The sequence below is a fragment of the Phoxinus phoxinus genome, assembly GCF_949152265.1.
Source record: "Phoxinus phoxinus genome assembly, chromosome: 1".
NCBI lineage: Eukaryota > Metazoa > Chordata > Actinopteri > Cypriniformes > Leuciscidae > Phoxinus > Phoxinus phoxinus.
Window position 1 is genome coordinate 8,339,589 of NC_136876.1, and position 18,616 is coordinate 8,358,204.

Consider the following 18,616-nt stretch of genomic DNA (forward strand, 5'->3'; position numbering starts at 1 on the left):
AAAATGTAATGGTTACGGTACCAGCTTTTCTTAAGTACCGGTGGTACCGAAGTATCGGGTTAATCCGGTTCTTGACGCGCTGTCCGAACGGTGCACAGTTGCGTCCTCTTCATAAACACACTGAGATATGCGACCGGCGGCGCTGCTAATGCGGTTTCTCTGAGTCCACTTGTTGACCAGAAAGGAGGAAAGAGCCGTTCACATAGCGCATTTTTTGCGCGTGCAAATTAGTTTTCCAGGCGCGCCTCTGTTCATGGTTGCATAGCAACGGCAGACGCAACGGGAGAGCACGCGCTTGTGGAAAGAAAGCGGTGCAAACTGCGCTCTCCATGATGACGAGGAAGTATCATCAAAGAATCAATTGATTTCTAGCCCTTGCATTAGCTTCACTACTAGATATATTCATTGAGATGAGAAATAAAAAGCCGCCCTGTACAGCTATGATCAGCTGTTCGGCCGAGCTTTCCATGTTGTTACGGAAAGGCCGCTGGTTTTTGTCACATGACCTGTTGAGATGCATTGAAGTGCATCTCACTGAATTTGCACGCGCATAAAACGCGATATGTGAACGGCCCCTAAAGTGGTATCGTGTGCGGTCGTATCTAGTTTAAAATGCCTTTTAAATATAAACGCAGTTCTGGATTAAATAAAAGGACAGTCAAGTCAAATAAAACACGTTTTATCTCCTGTTTAGTTGGTAACACTACATTAAGATACCATTCATTAACATTACTTTAATGCCTTATCTAACATCAACAATATATTTTTACAACATTAATGTATGTTTGTGAATGTTATTTAATACAAACACTTGATTGTTCATGAACAGATAAAACTTTTGATTTTAAAAATGTATTAGTAGGCTACATTTTTAAATTACCCCAAGGAGAATAATTGCTTCAGTGTATAACTATTGTTAGGTCATTTTATCTAATGTTATCTAACAAATGGATATACACTTTAATATATGCAAATTTAATCTAAATCAGCTTTGGTACCGAAATTGCTACCGAGAACCGTCTAGGAACGCCGATCCAAGTGCGCTGGACCATATGAGATTCTACACAGTTCAGAGCATTTGGATCGCGTTCCTAGATCGACTGATAGAGACTGTTTTTCAAAGATGGCTACGCGAAGTTGACTGTATGTATAAAATATCTTCTTATTAAACTGTCTGGACACTTACACAGTTCTCAATGCTTCGGTTTGAAGGTAGGGACCCTCATTATGCTACCGTGTTAGTGTGGGGCTATTTTGAGCCTTGTTAGTGGTATTAACAAGCGATTTTTATTTGTCATTACTCAATGCCCTATATACTAGCGTTATACTAGCGTTATAGGCTAAACTGTTTTTAGAGATAAAACTATTTACATTCGATAATCACGAAAACAAATCTCAGATAACGGTTGACTAGGTAACAATGTGTCATTAGACCAAAGGTTCATTTTGCGCCGGAGTTCTCCTTTAAACAACACATAAACCTTTTAAAACGGTTGTTTAAAATGAATGCTTATATTTATGCAAAGTTAATAGACTCTCCTGTCATTTATTTATGTTCTCCATTTGAAAACATTACACTTTGAAAATGTATTTTGCCTATAGTTGATATAAATGCAGTAAATAAAAGATGCAACTGGAAATTACTACTAAATTGAAGTAGAAATGATTTGTATTCAGGTGGTTTTATGCATTAATGTGTTTTAATTAAAAACATTTAAGACAGGTTAGTGACTATGCACTTTATTATAATTGTTGCACTATTTTTGACTATTTCCCATTTATTATTTTGTTTCGTATGCAAGTGAAATTACAGAAATTACAGCATTGAAAACAAGTGTTAACCAGTTAACCATCCAGTAACAGTTTTCACTCCAAACATCGAGACAATCACACACACGAACACAAACTCTCTCAGGTCTGAATGAACTCCACATATTCTCCTCAAGCTCGCTGCTGCTGCACTACATGTTTATTTCAGTGAGAAGACGCCAGAAAAGACGCACAAGTATCGCTGTGATCGATGAAAACAATACAGAAATTAGTCTGTCGCTTAAATAAACTGTAAAGTGTGTTTGATGGTTGTGTAAATATGAGAAATACCGTACACTGCTCTCCTCTCCTCAGAAGACTCGACGCTGAAACTGAATGACGGAAGAGAGACGGCGCGAGCGGTGACGTCATCTGGATAGTGACGACCTACGTTGTTTTTTAAAGCTGCAGTCCGTAACTTTTTTGGGTTAAAAATTATCCAAAATAATTTGAGCAAGTACATAACCAGCCACTGTTCAAAACTATCTGCTTGCCTTAGCTCGATTAAAAATGGTAAGCTTATGATTTTAATTCCAGTGGTGGTAGGCTACTGGTGGATTTTGAACATGTCTTTGCATCATTACGGCACATCTGTACACACAAAGAAGAGTCTCGGCTAGTCGGCTATACTGAGTGTGCACTGTAAAACCCAATAAGTTAACTCAAGTCAAACCGATTGAGGAAACCGATTGCCGCAAACCATTTAAGTTTAAAAATAAATGAGTATTGTGAACTTTAAATTATGAGTGAATATGACTCAATATATATGTGTAGGTTTAGTCAATAATTTTGAGTATATGTAACTTGAATATTTTAAGTATTTTAAGTAACTGGTTTGAGTTAATTTAATAAATCTAATCAAGACTAAACAACTATATAGCAACTCAAACGGTTTTAGGAAACCGATTGCGGTAAATGATTTAAGTTGATTTAACTCAAATTAATAAAGTTCTATAAGACAAAGGAAAATCATTATTATAAAGCAATGGTGAAAGAAAAGGATGCAGTCATTAACAGTATTTATTGGAAAATCATTTATTTAACAAAATGTTCTCATGTATGAATGTTGTGAAAGATGGTCAGTCAGTCAGTCTCCTCACTGTCAAATATACAAAATTGCACAGGACATCTGTCTGCCAAACTGTGAAAAGAAAAAATTATAATTAATCTTACACTGACAAAACTGGATTACTCACAGCATAAATGCTAGACTAGAGGTTATGCGTGTGACGTCACCGTCGGCCAGAGTGACTGCGGTTACGCCCACTAAGTCGCAAAAAGACTGAGCGGCAGCAATTGTTTTCAGCGTAAATGCAGCGAAAAATACACAAAACATCTAAAATGGAAAAGAGCTTTGAGATTGACAGTACAACTTGATTTGACAAAAAGCCGAGTTATAATTTTACAGACTATAGAAAGCTACAGAACAGAGAAGAAAGTGGATCGCTTTACTTCATAGAAACAACAGGACGCTGGATTTGCAGTTATCATTTGCCTATTTAAATACAGTTACACAAGTAGTTACACAAGTAGTTATCCATTTTACCCACTTAGAAAAGTGCCATGTTTTATTTTGTGTCCCCATACTTGGTCGTGTAACTACTCGTGTAACTGTATTTAAATAGGGAAAACGTGGAGGTGTTTGGTCGCTTCTAACTTCATCTCTGTCTGGATGCTAATGAATGAACTGGGCTAAGCTAAGTGCTATCAAAGTGTAGCCGCGCGCCAGAGCTATTAAGTGCACGCACTGAGACGAGAGAGGTGTGTATCAACTCGTATTAGTTAAGGGAATAAGTATAAGAAATAAGTAAAAGAAAAAAGGGTGGTGCAGGAAAGTGATGTCAATGCACAGTATACCTTTTATATCTCAGCTTGTATTACATTACATTTACATTTATGCATTTGGCAGACGGTTTTATCCAAAGTGAGGACATTGCATTTCAAGGTACACATTTTGCATTCTTATCAGTTCTCACTTTCCCTGGGAAATTACCTTTTTCTTTAGTTTTTGCCATGTGAATGACAGTCGGTGGAGGATAGTCAGTCAGTCTTCTCACTGATATAGATCCAAAAATGCACAGAACACGTTTGTCTATGCCGAACTGAATAAAAAAAATAAAAAAATATCAATTAATTTTCCACTGACAAAAAATTGTATTTACTCACAGCATAATAAATAGAATAGGTCAGCTTGTAGTACGGTTTTATTTAGTTTTTGCCGCGTGAATGACAGTCGATGTGGAGGACAAAGTCAGTCAGTCTCCTCACTGATATAGACCCTAAATTTCACGGGACATGTTTGTCTATGCCAAAATGTGAAAAAACTAAACCAAATATCAATTCGTTTTCCAGCTTGTATTACCTATTTCTGTAGTTGTTGCCATGTGAATGACGGTCGGTGGATGGTCTCATCACTGATAAGATCCAAAATTGCTCGGGACACTTTTGTCTAAGCAAAAATGTGAGAAAAAACACAGAAATGTATTAATCTTCCACTGAAAAAACTGTAGTTTACTCACAGCATAATAAATAAAGGAATAGTTTAGCTTGTATTACCTTTTTCATTTAGTTTTTGCCGGGTGAATGACGTTCGGTGATTGATAGTCTCCTCACCGATATATCCAAAATTGCCCAAGGGACACTTTTGTCTGTGCCAAAATGTGAGAAAACACACAAAATATTAATTCGTTTTTCATTGTCAATTTTTTTTAGAAAACACACAGAAATGAATTAATCTTCCACTGAAAAAACTGTAGTTTACTCACAGCAATATAAATGAAGAAATAGGTCAGCTTGTATTACCGGTTACCTTTTTTATTTAGTTTTTGCCGGGTGAATGTCGGTCGGTGGATGATAGTCTCCTCACAAAATTGCGCGGGACACGTTTGTCTACGCCAAAATGAGAAAACACAGAAAAATATTCATTATCCACTGGCGAATCTGTGGTTTACTCAAATAAAAGAGTATATCAGCTTGTATTACCCATTTCTTTAGTTTTTCCCGTGTGAATGACGGTTAGTAGAGTCAGCTGACTAACGTAAACTCACGTGATTATACTTACCTTTTCAGTCTTTGAAACCCATAAGAAAAAAAGAGGTGTTTAAAGATTTTTTTTTTTTTTTTAAATTACACATTGTATTTTTCTTTCTTTTTTTTATTTCTTCTTTCTCTTAAATATTAGTTATTTGTTTATAATTCAAGTTTTGAATTCCCAAACAAAACAATATATTCAGTTATACCTTATACCTTGTGTGAGTGACTCTTTGATGAGTGAGTGATTATCTGCAGGTGAATTTAGTCTTCTGATTTGACTGGTCCACACTCAGACTTTGTGTCTGTACCAAATTGAGCGAAGGGTTACACATTATTATAAATTGTTGGCCCCAATTGTAGCTAGAAGATAGAAAACTGTTTTGGATTCTATAATTGATTAATCACAATCTGAATTCATGAAAAATCGACATATAACAAAGAGTTAAGATTAGTTTGGATGATGTTCAGAACTGATTAGTTATAATGGGTTTATACTCTTCGATTTTTATAAAGCATTCGACTCATTACTCAATAGTCATTAGATCAGCACAAAAGGTGTTCACTTAATTTAAATCCTATTTTTGAAAAAGTGAAAAGGAATTTATATCAATGGCATATGATATCTTTCATAAGCTGTATATATCCTTTATATTAGTATACAGCTTATGAAAGATATATCATAAGCCATTGATTTTTCCTTTTCGCTTTTTCAACAATCCCTGGCAAATAACTTTCATAAGTTTCAAAAGTTTCATAACTTTATATATTTAGGCTATTTAACTTTACCATTGTAGCCTTCTGAGACTGACTGTGTTTGACTGAATCGTTTAATACATTTCTTAGTGTAGCTTGTTACACTTTTTAGGCTACTTATAGGCTACGTTTATAATGACTATTATTGATAATTAAAACTGACATTTAACAAAAAAGAGAGGGTTTATAAATATATTTATTTTAAAATATATAAAATATTTTATACATTTATTTTATTTCATTATACATGCATTCTCTTCACTTTTTGTTGTTGTTGTTGTTAAATGTCAGTTAGCCTATAATGTTTCATATTTTTAAAACGAAAACAAAAAGAGGCAGGGCTGTATTTGTTGAATACAATCAATGTAGGCTACGCGTTGCCTTAACCACATTTGTGTAGCCATATGTTTAAGGCAGGGACGTGCAGAGAGTTCCTCAGGGGCAGGGGCTCAAATATAAAAAGGGGCATATATATATATATATATATATATATAATATATATATATGTGTGTGTGTGTGTGTGTGTGCTTTGCATCACATAAATAAATTATATATTTTTTAAAGTATATTAAAATAGAAAACCATTATTTTAAATTCTAGTTTTTTTTCTGTATTTTTGATCAAATAAATGCAGGCTTAAAGTGCATAAGGGACTTCTTTAAAAAAAAAAATAGTAATGTGTGTGTGCAAAAATGTGTGTTGTTGTCAGGCAGCCTACACTTCACATAATAGGCCTGCAGTAGGCCTGGGCTTCATTTAACAAACTATGATAGTTTCATAATGGTAAACGATGTATCAATAGTCAATATAGACTAAATACAACAAGTGACTTGAATACTATATTACTTACCATTAATGCTACTTTTGGTGCTGGTTTGTAGTCAATTAACATCCATTAGGTCAACGACGGAGATTCAGATCACTTCAATGTAAATTCGTCTGTCCATGTAATTTTCAAATAATTTATTTATAAATAACCGTCCAATGATATTTAAACTTCTTGTGCCAGATGACGATTGGTCGGTGTATTATGCATGACAAACAGGCTTCAGCGAATTAAGTAATATTTTAAAATGTGTTATGTGGATTTTTAATTGAATCGACACACAACCTTTTATTATAAAAAATGATAATAATAAAAAAAAAGTTTTTTTTTTTCTTTTTTTCTGCCGTCGAGCCATACTCACTGAAAGACGCTCGAGAGCATCGGTTCCCAAGCAGACTGTGTGGGATACCTACGTGTACACTAGTACATTTTCATTTTAAAACGCATAACTTTTGCTACGGTTATGCCCGCCGCCCACACACTACTCCGGAGTTTTAGACCCTCAAAAATGGTGACCGTCAGTCAAGACAAGACCGAAGCAAGACACGCACAACTTGACGCAAGTGACGCAACCCATAGCAACGCGTTATAGCAACGACACCTCAGACTGACAGAAACGTAAAAATAAACGTGAATTTAGGCTACTTTAGTCTTGTACACATTGTCATGTAAATTATAAGCAAAAGCATTTTGTTTTATTGACCACAATATTATGAATGAGATTTGTTTGAGAAGGGCACTTTTGATTAATTTTGAAAAAGGGCAGGGGCTCGAGCACCCAAAGCCCCCCCCTCTGCACGTGCCTGGTTTAAGGGTTTTTTTTATGAAAAGAGGCAGAAGAGTGTTTTATAACTTATTCCGTTTTATTACTAAATTACTTAAATTATTCTAACGAGATAACCAGAGCGAGCTGAGTGACGCGATCAAGAACGCCACTGTTCCATTTGGAGAATTACAGAACTTGCTTGTGAGGTTTCATGGCGAGGTTTGCGCACTTGGTATTTAGAAACGTCCTATACTATTCTTGTTGAATTGGGACAGTCTTTGTCGCGTCGCTGTGACGCAATCGCTCTTCAAATGGAGGAGTTTCAGCGTCGAGTCTTCTGAGGAGAGGAGAGCAGTTCACGGTATTTTTCACATTTACACAACCATCAAACACACTTTATACAGTTTGATTAAGCGACAGACTCGTTTCTGTGTTGTTTTCATCGATCACAGCGATACTTGTGCGTCTTTTCTGGCGTCTTCTCACTGAAATAAACATTTAGTGCAGCAGCAGCGAGCATGAGGAGAATATGTTGAGTTCATTCAGACCTGAGAGATTTTGAGTTTGTTTGTATTGCAATTAATGTAGTTATTAAAATGTCGAACTATATTTAGATTAATGTGTACATTTTAGGGTTTAGTTTATTTACCTGAGTGTCAACTGTGTTTGTTTTTGCTTTATTGATTATTTGCTTTATTGAACAGTATTTTATTTTTTATAGTTGTCTTTCATTTTAGTTCAATATAGTTATAGTAATATATCCTGACTCAAATAATGTGTTTCTAACAGCAAACACTCAGAATAAAGTGAGATGATCTGCTGATGATCGCGAATGGCTTGTTGAATGAGTGTTGATAGTCTGAGGCTCATCAATATTAACAGATCTGCTGAAAACACTCTTTATTTCATGACAATAGTTCCTGTTTTCACCTCATTTATTATGCTGATGTCTTCAGATCTCCTGTAAATTGACACTTAAAGCTCATTTCATTGGTGTCAACAGACTGAGGGTATTTGTTCGTGACAAATCTGTAGATTTACTTCTGTTTATGCTTATAACTGCTTTTCTTACCAGTGTTTATACGTGGAAGATTTTACAATATGTATATTCTGTTTTCCATGAGCATAAAAAAACTCAATAACTGATACATTTTTTATTTAACTAGACCAGCTCCTCCCACTGCAATTCATCATCAGTGAAGCTCCTCCCACTGCAATTCATCATCAGTGAAGCTCCTCCCACTGCAATTCATCATCAGTGAAGCTCCTCCCACTGCAATTCATCATCAGTGAAGCTCCTCCCACTGCAATTCCCCAATAAAGGCAGGAATATTCCCATCAGCTGCAAGTGAAGACGAGCATGAAAGCATCAGGAAGAGCTGAAATCTGCAGAGACTGAGTTTATTAAAGAGGACAGTGAGAACACGAGTGATCCAGAACCCTGCAGAATGAAACACACTGAAGATCCTGAAGAACAAAGAGGTTGGTGTTTATTCTTCATTCATTCATGATGCTGGAGAACATTCATGTTAGAAACATTCAAGCACTTCTTCAGATTTAGATAAACAGTTAAACTATGAATGGTACAAATAGCTTAATTTTTGGTTTTCAAAAATGGTCAGTAAAGCGAGGTTTGAGAAATGTTCTTATTGATTGTCAACATCAGGTTAAAATAAATATTATTATACCCCTTTTATTTTACATTTATATCTGGTTCACATTTTTTCGCAGCCATGTTACTAAAAATTTGGACATATAATTTATCTCTTTCTCTTTATATATATATATATATAATAGGGGTGTAACGGTACGCTAAAATCACGGTTCGGTACGTACCTCGGTTTTAAAGTCACGGTTCAGTTCATTTTCGGTACAGTAAGGGAAAGAAATGCAAAACATTAAACTGCTGGTTGTTTACTATAAACTTTTTTTTAAACAATTTGTTTACACTATTTTAAACACAATTTTTAATTAAATATAATAAATAATATATATATAAAATAAAAAAAGAATAAGAAATAAAATACTGCTGCAAAGTTCTCCACTAAATTAAATACTCTCAAACCAATATTGGCCATGGCGCTAGCTAGTGAGAGGCTGAGCTAAAGCGTGCTGTGAGAGTGAATCATATAATCTGTCGGGCCGAATCTTTTTGTCCGAGCCCGGCCCGCGTCTGACAAGCATGAAGATATTTATGTCCGTGGCCGACAGTTAAAATCCCATTTTTTTCTCATACTAATGACTAGTACGTTTGTTTGTGTGGAAAGCCCGGTTTCATTAAGCAACTGAAAGGCATTCGAAAATGTCAACAGATGAGCGCATCAGAGCGCTCGGAGCAACAAGCACTCTTAAAGCCTTGTTTATACTCGACGCGTCCACACGAGCGCGAGTCTCCGCTGACTGCGCGCGCACCTCTCCAAACAGCCGAGACGTTTATACTTGACGCGCTCGCCTTTGTACTATTCTTTGAAACTACAGGGGGCGACTCGAGTAATTGTCCTCTCTAAACCATCAGGAATCGGTGAGAAGAAGAAATATAAACACGTGACAATATTTATTTTAGTTACCACCACCAATACAAAAATAATCATGTAAAATCCAGTAAACCCTGAGATTTTTACTTGTGACATTAGAACAAAATATAGGCTATGTAGGCTAGCCTATATGGGAATACTTGTAGCCTACGTATACAATAAAGTAACAATTTCTTAAATATTTTCTAATTTCACTAAACATTTAACTTTCGTGTAGGCTACATTGTATTAACCATGGACCTTTTATGTTCATTAAAAAGGCTTTTTATGCTCATGTAAGCAACTACTTTAGGGGTGCTGGTGTGATGAGAAGTTCGTGCTAGGCCAGATTCGGCTCGAAGTCGTTCATCTTCGGATGCGGAGCCGCACCCGATGTTACAAAATCTGGCGTGCACACCGCCAGGCGAAATGGGCCCTTGCGCACTCAACGCGCGCGACCGCCCACACCGCAATGACGTAATTTTTGCCGCTCGCACTTCGCGCTCTTGCGGACGCGTCGAGTATAAACAAGGCTTAACACAGGCGCGCATGCACGCGTTTCGTTGTCACAGCAACGTAAACAAATTTCCGCACACAGGAAGATATATTGTTATGGTAATATTTTACATGTATTTTTATTTAGAGCGTTGTGGAGAGCGCAGTGCATGGTTGCATAGCAACGACAGACGCCACGGGAAAATCGGACCGAATTTTACTAATAATAATAACATATAAGCTAATGTGCATTGTAAATGTCAGTAATTTATCTTTTTTTGACTCATTCTTTTTATAAGAAAATTATTTAACGGCTGAAATATGAGGTTTATCTTTTTATAAAACCTTTTTTGTCAAAACTTTATTTGCACTTGTACATGTTAGTAGATAACATGTTGCAAGACACTCTTTTAAAATCTAGCCATAATTGATGTTATTATTTTAATGCCTATGTAAACAAAAAGTGCATGTTGATGCTAATTTTATTTGTTACTTGCTGGTTAATGCGTCGTGTAGGTCTTAAATTTCAATCTTTATGTCTTAAATTTGACTTGCAAAAGTTATTTCATGAATTTTTGTCTGATTTTTCATAATTGGTTGTTCCAGAAAAAAATTGTTCTTGCCACCTCATAGTTATCGGTAGTTAAATTTCTACAAATGGTGCAAACTCTGCTAGATTATAGATAAAAGATTCCCATTCCACTGCCATTCTATGATCGGCAGTGATCGGCAATCGGCAGATCAGGATTTTGGTAATCGGTGATCGGCCCCAAAAATGCTGATTTGAGCATCTCTAGTATATATATATATATATAGCCTAGTCCTGGAAAAAATTAAGAGACCACTGCAAAATGATCAGTTTCTCTGGTTTTAATATTTGAGTATGTGTTTGGGTAAACTGAACATTTTTGTTTCATTCTATAAAATACTGACAATACTGGTCATAATAACAACAACAAAAAGATGCAGTGTTGTCAGACCTCGAATAATGAAAATAAATTAAGTTCATATTAATTTTTAAACAACACAACACTAATGTCTTACCTTAGGAAGAGTTCAGAGAAGAGTAAAATATAATCAAAAGAATTGAAAAGGAAATTTGAGTGAAGAAAAGAAGGGTTCAATTCTGGCTTTACTGACACCGTGAGTGTCGGGTTGCTTCCATCCTTACAATTTTCAAAGAAGGCGGTTCATAAGAACAAGGTCAAGCAGCAGACATCCTGAGAAACTGCTTATAAAAGAAAATATATATTTTTTTCTTATAATTTTACATTCTTATTTGATACGCAATATCTCAGGAAGGAAATAAGGTGGGAGGACATTTCTTTCTGTTTTTTTGTGGTGAAGTCTCCCTACATGTGAGCTGCATCCAGATCAAATTTTGTGGTGATATCGTAAAGTTATCAAAATTTACAGCATTTGGAACAAAGGAAGCCTTTTTGTTTAGCCCTTGACACCCCAAATGGGCATTTTTAAAACTGATTCCTTCATCAGAAATAAATCTTGTGATCAACGCAATGGATTGTATTTTACTCGTGAGAATCTGCTGTTAATAATGATGTGCCATTTTCTATGATCTGTGTATGTTTCATGAAGGTATGAGTGAAAATACCACGTAAAATCGCCATGTCTTTTCACTTTATATTTCTCTTTTAATATGCTGAAAATTAAACAAAAAAAAGCTTTAATTTCAGAGCTGATGGAAGTGGAGGAGGAGAGTGAAGAACTGAGTGAAGTGGAGGAGGAACATAATGTCCAACCTGGAGGAAAACCTTTGAGTCGCTCAAAGACTAAACAGACATTTTTAAAGAAAAGAAGCAAGAAATCTTTCACCTGCACTCAGTGTGGAAAGAGTTTCTCAAAGACACGTAATCTTAGTCGACACATGATGATCCACACTGGAGAGAAGCCTCACACATGTGATCAATGTGGGAAGAGTTTCGCACTGTCAGCAAACCTTAACGTTCACATGAGGATCCACATCGGAGAGAAGACGTTCACATGTGATCAGTGCGGCAAAACATTTCTCAGGGCATCAAACCTGAAGACACACCTGGTGGTTCATACGAAAGAGAAGCCACATTCATGTTCTGTGTGTGGAAAGAGTTTTTCACTGCTGTATAACTTACAACTACATCAAAGAATTCACACTGGTGTGAGAGAGTACATGTGCTTTGAGTGTGAGAAGACTTTCATTTCAGCGAGCAGTTTAAAACTGCACCAGAGAATTCACACTGGAGAAAAACCTTACAAGTGTTCACACTGTGACAAGAGATTCAGTCGGTCAGGACATCTGAAAACACATGAGATGATCCACACTGGAGAAAAACCGTACAAGTGTTCACACTGTGACAAGAGATTCAGTCAGCCATCAGATCTAAAAATACATGAGAGGATCCACACTGGAGAAAAACCTTACAAGTGTTCACACTGTGACAAGAGATTCAGTCAGTCAGGACATATGAAAAGACATGAGAGGATCCACAGCAGAGAGAAGCTGCACACGTGTGATCAGTGTGGAAAGAGTTTCTCTATTAAAAGTCTCCTGAAGCGACACATGAAGATCCATGCAGTGGAGTAACACATCACCACAGTCTGAAATATTGGTAAGTAGTTAGAAGTTAGTAAGTAGTAAGTTGAGAGAAACGGTCTATTCTGTGTAAGTTAGTTTCTCAGCTATAGGATGAGCAACAGGAAATTCTGTTGGTTGAAACTGAAAATGATATAACAAATACACTATATTGCCAAAAGTATTAGAACACCCCTCTAAATCATTGAATTCAGGTTTTCCAATCTCTTCCATGGCCACAGTTGTATAAATACACCAGAGTGCAAATGTTGCCTGTATTTGTTTGTCTAGCGTGTCAATGTGTTCTGTTAATCCTCATACTGTTTCAAATCAGCAGTTAACTTAGTCGTTCATCAAAACTTTAAAATAATAACATTAAAAATGATGGCCAGATTTTAAAAATGTCTTGCAACATGCTGTCTACTACAAATTTAAATAAAGTTTTGACAAAAAAAGATTTGATAAAAATATTAACCTCACATATTTCAGCCTTTAAATAATAATAATAAAAAAAGTAAAACAATATAAATGACTGACATTTACAATGCACATTAGCTTATCTTTTATTATTAGTAGTTAAATTCGGTCCGATTTTCCTGTGGCATCTGTCGTTGCTATGCAACCATGCTCTGTGCTCTCCACAATTTATTTATTTATTTTCCACAATTTCCCACATTGAATTTGTTGATGCATCACAATCATTTGTTGGGAACAGCAAAAGCAGTACCTGATCCAACTGATAAGGAATAACAATTGTGTTCAATTGTGAGAAAACAAAATGGACTCCCAAGAAGCAACCGCTTATGAATAGGGGTCCATCCCACCATAGACATCATATAGATAGACGCCCTATCGACCGCTACTGCCTACTAGCGCGGTCGAGCCGTGGGGCCGCCATCTTAAACCGGTCACCCGCTCCGCTCAGTGTAATCTGAATGGCAGGTGCAATGAGCTGTCAGCGGCGCTCAGCGCATTTAATTAATCATACCTCACTGAATACCGAACTGATTTTCATGCAGGGTTTTTTTCTGCAAATGTCATTCATGTAGCTATGATACAGGACACATGGTTCGGCTTATTTTAATATTCATAGTAGGCTTAACAGTAATATAATATTCTGATATAAGATATAAAGTGACCAGACGTCCAAAATCAAAATATGTGATGTAGGATATAAGGTATTTTATAAATCACACAATATAAATATGATAAAGGACACATATGGTTCGGCATATTTTAATATTCATAGTAGGCTTAACAGTAATAATAAAGATATAAAGTGACCAGACGTCCAAAATCAAAATATGTGATACAGGATATAAGGTATTTTATAAAGCACACACTATAAATATGATAAAGAAGCAGTAACAGATAGTTGCAGTAAAGTAAGATATTTTAATAAGTTGTGACACACACACACACTCGATTTGCGCATCGCCGTCATGTGTGTATTACACAGGTAAGTTAACATTATTACATTGCTTCCTGATATCACGTGCGCAAACACAAATAACCTATATTTGTATATGTTTATGCTACAGGGCCGTTGAATGCTTGTATCTGATAACCGAGAAGCTCTTGTAATAATTACTTTACCCATAGACAGTATATAAACTGACTTTACCCAACCTCTCCATGCCGAGTGGTGCAGTAAACCTAGCCTAGAACGTTGGCTGGCTACGATTTCTGTACAGTAATATCAAAGATCCTTGCTCCTTCTCAATTATCTGGTAATATTCTATTCACAAAACACAACCAAAAGTACGGTAATGTTAAAATGTACTTGTGAAAAGTAATCCCGGGCCCTATTTGCGATGGTCCGCCGATTAGAACAGGAAAATGCTCCACAGTGCTCTGGAATCTGACTGCTGCTAAGCAACGAAACTAGGAGTACGACCGGTTTAAGATGGCGGCCGTATTTCTCGGTGCCCAGCAGCCAATAGGGCATCTAGTCTCTATATAATATCTATGCATCCCACCACCAACACCAGTCCACACACCTGGCAAGTATTATGTAAGCAGTCCAACTTTAAATGCCAGGACATCCATTCTTTAGATTGAAGGTATTTGGAGTATAGTTACCTTAAACCAGGGGTCGGCAACCCAAAATGTTGAAAGAGCCATATTGGACAAAAAAAACAGCTGGAGCCGCAAAAAATTAAAAGCCTTATATAAGCCTTATAATGAAGGCAACACATGCTGTAAGTGTCTATATTAGCTGTATTACCCCCCTAGTATCAAAATGTTAATTAGGCTACAAATACATAATGAGCATTCATAATTAAATGTTTATTTTCCCCTGCAGCGCATCCTGGAGAGAATGACGCACCACGTGACTACTCTGCTGTACGATGGTGCTTTAAGTTTAACTTCCATTATCATTTTAATGTATTATGTTTTGTTGCATTGATGAAATTAAAGAAATACAATAAAGAAATCAGATTTTTGATGTCATTTTTACTTTAGGATTCGAAAAAACAACAAAATGTGCAACGTGCACATAGGCACTTTATAAAAAAAGACAATTTGTTACTAAATATGTGCCTATGACAGGATTGTGTTCTTACCCGTTTAATGTGACTTCTTTTTTCGGACATCACTGGACAGCTTCTCAACATCGGGCATGTAAGATGTAACTTTAATCTTCACGCAGGACTGTAAGCTCTCATCTGTGAGGCGGGTGCGGTATTTGGATTTGATGTAATTCATGTTTGAGAATATCTGCTCGCACAGGTATGTTGATCCAAAGATGGATAATACTTCAAATGCATATTTCTTCATGTTCCTATAACTGTCAGGAAGAGCATTCCATGTTTCAAACACAAGTTTCTCGATAGTTGGGAGGCTTTCAATTTCGCTCCATTCGTGGCTTTGGGCAAGCTGGGCTTTCTGGCGAGTGACGTCTTCAAGCTCGGCTGTCAGACTTTTGAACTTGGACACGGTTACGAACTTTTAATGTCTAGAATGTATTTCGCAACACTTATTTTGAAACCACTGCTGCTGTCTGAGTAGGGTGGAATAAACACATGACACACTCGATTTGGATGTCAATTAACACTGGAATTTATTACAAAAAGCCGAAGCCACTAAATCCAGTTCATTAATGTTAGATGCAGTGCGCTATGTACAATCTCTGAGGTAGAAAACAGTTAAAATAAATAGTTGGTAAGAGAACATAAAGTGGCGCCAAAGAAAAGAACAAAGTATAACAAAACAATCCTTACGCTAATCCTAATCCTAACCCTAACCAAAGAAAAATGTGAAAACAAAGCCGAGATCTTCAGTGCATGCGGGCACCTAAATAAACTAGCTAAATAACAAAACATACAGGGAGTGGCGCTCACTCCTAACCTAGTGTGTCTAACAAATTTGACACTACGGGCGTTATGTATACCGCGGCATACTAACCTGACATTCTCTTACCAAAAGAGCAGCTTGTAGGCAACCTCGTAGCGTTGAACTTGAACACACAGTTCTAAATTTCGCTATCTCAAAAGTATACTGGACGAGTTCCAAGGAACAGATGAACAGAGCGACACGTACATCTCTCACGAGGATATCAAACCGGATTTGACATAATTCTCAGTCTAAAAACAAGCTAATCGTGATCAGAATAGTGACAGTGCACAAAGCCGTGAACAGAGTGCTTAACACGCTGCGAGAGAGACAGCATGAATGAACAGGTCGTTCTTTTGTAGTCATCTGGCAAACCCTGATTGGTTCCCAGACGCCGCCCCTAATGATGGAATGATGAGTGACGTACTGCTAGGCCAATCACAGCAGAGTGAAGACTAAAACACAGAGAGAGAAGATAATGAGCATCAATCATTCACACGTGCAAATCATAGTAGCGTGTCGCTAGTCTCTAGACTGAATGAAAACAAAACCCACGTGGAACGTAACAGACACCCACAAATCTTTGTCAGCTATATCGGCCATTTCCATTTTAAGGTCAGCTTGAATTACTCCTGGGAATGTGTTCAACAAGGACGGGTCAATCTCCAGGGGAGTGACCGGGAAAGATAGTGTAATTTTTTCCTTTCGGAACTCGCTGAATCTGCTCCCAAATGCAGTTTGCATATCTACGATCGCACCTTGTAAATAATCACCGTTGAGTGTGTGATCGTGATGGGCTTCTTTGAACTCTCTCAGGGAGGGGAAGTGAGAGAGCGTGCCTCGCTGTACATCTCTGGCGAATACAGTCAGCTTGCGCTCGAATGACAAAACAGCTTCCAGCATTTGCAGTGCAGTGTTTCCCCGCCCCTGGAGACTTTTATTCAGCATGTTTAGGTGACTTGTCATATCCCGCATAAAGTGCAGTTTTTCCAGCCACTCGGTATCTTCCAGTTGCGGGTAGTTCAGGTTTTTGCTTTTCAGGAATGTTTTCTCATGTTCTAAACAAGCAACAAAGCGACGCAAAACCTCACCTCTGGACAGCCATCGGACTTTGTTGTGTAGCAGGAGATCGGAATATTCGCTGTCAACTTCATCTAGCAATGCACGGAACTGACGGTGGTTTAATGCTTTTGCAATTATCTTGTTCACCATCTCGATGACAAGCTTCATCACCTCCATACACTCCGGTGGGAATGTTTGTGCACACAGTGCTTCTTGGTGCAAGATACAGTGAAATGCAAGCAGATTTCGATCCAACGTTTTCTGTAATAAAGTCACAAACCCCTTTTTTGATCACCTCATACTCGGCGCCCCATCTGTAGCCACTGAAATAAGGTGGTTGGTGTTTATTCCATTGTCATTAAACACTTCAGCACAGCTTCACATGTCCTCCGCCTGTTTGGCCTTTCAGTGGTATTAATTCAATCATCTCTTCTTGCGGCCCATCAGAGTTAACATACCTGCATAACAGCGCTGCCTGTTCAATATCGCTCACATCACACGACTCATCACAGGCAATTGAGTATGCTGGAGCTGAATTAATGTCCTTGATTTGCTGATTGGTGATGTTGCCTGCCATTTTAATGGCACTTTCCTTCACTGTCTTTGCGGAGAGAGGCATTTCTTTAATTTTCTGTAATATCTCGGTTTTGTTTTTCAAGTCTGAAAATAGGTGCTCTGATATTTTAATGAATGAATCCTTCATGTAGTCACCATCTGTGAACGGTTTCCCACGCTTTATTATCTCCCGGGTTGCAACAAAACTAGCAGCAGTAGTGGGGTTTGGAGATGCAATCCACTTCTTAAATTTTATCTTTGCGCTCTAATTTCTCCAGAAGTAATGCAATCGCACTTTTTCTCTCACTCCCAACTGGGTACTTGGCTGCAAATGTAGCATGCCTTCCCTGGAAATGTCTTTCCACATTACTCTTTTTGTTATTTGACAACTTCTCATTACAAAGCAAACATTCAGGCAATCCTTCCACATTGGCAATGAAAGCAAATGATTCGGTCCAAGAACTGTTGAATCCTCTGTTCTCCTCAACCATCTTTCTCTTTTTCCCCTTGGGATCCATGGTCCATGACACACCCGCCGGTTTGTTTGTTTGTCTGTCAGCCACCGGTCTGGCATCCCGCGCGCCGCCGCCGATCTGACAGAAACGCGTGTCGCAGTATATGACGTAAATCTTCGTTGACAGAAATGTTGAAATTAAATATTATACACATTTTTACAACGTTGAAAAACTTTAAGAATGTTTGTCATGTTTTTCCTCCTTCAGAAATTATATTAAAAAAAATTTATGAAATTATATATTTTTTTTTTCCATTTTCATATTTCTGAAAAAGCTCCAGGGAGCTTTAGGGCGGCGCTTGAGAGCCGCATGCTGCCGACCCCTGCCTTAAACAGACAAATATTGACAATGACAAAGAAATTTAGGAGCTAATGGATTTCCATC

The 18,616-nt window shown here is 37.3% G+C and overlaps 3 protein-coding genes and 1 long non-coding RNA gene across 4 annotated transcripts in view; 1 reads left to right on the top strand and 3 right to left on the bottom strand.

Annotated features, from left to right (window-relative positions):
* LOC307000642 (uncharacterized protein) overlaps positions 1-18,616 on the bottom strand; it is a 395,066-nt gene that overhangs the window by 360,686 nt on the left and 15,764 nt on the right. The window lies entirely within an intron of this gene.
* LOC307000351 (uncharacterized protein) overlaps positions 1-18,616 on the bottom strand; it is a 166,770-nt gene that overhangs the window by 3,147 nt on the left and 145,007 nt on the right. The window lies entirely within an intron of this gene.
* LOC307002720 lies at positions 3,803-4,424 on the bottom strand. Its single transcript, XR_013798523.1, has 3 exons — positions 4,366-4,424; positions 4,172-4,258; positions 3,803-3,911 (listed from the first exon to the last, which is right to left on the bottom strand). It is a non-coding gene; the product is annotated as an uncharacterized lncRNA (long non-coding RNA).
* LOC307000506 (uncharacterized protein) overlaps positions 8,510-18,616 on the top strand; it is a 177,768-nt gene continuing 167,661 nt past the window's right edge. Inside the window, exon 1 of the mRNA XM_079616144.1 lies at positions 8,510-8,669. Within this exon, the coding sequence (XP_079472270.1) occupies positions 8,636-8,669 (34 nt within the window). The 5' untranslated portion in view covers positions 8,510-8,635. The remainder of the gene's footprint in view (positions 8,670-18,616) is intronic.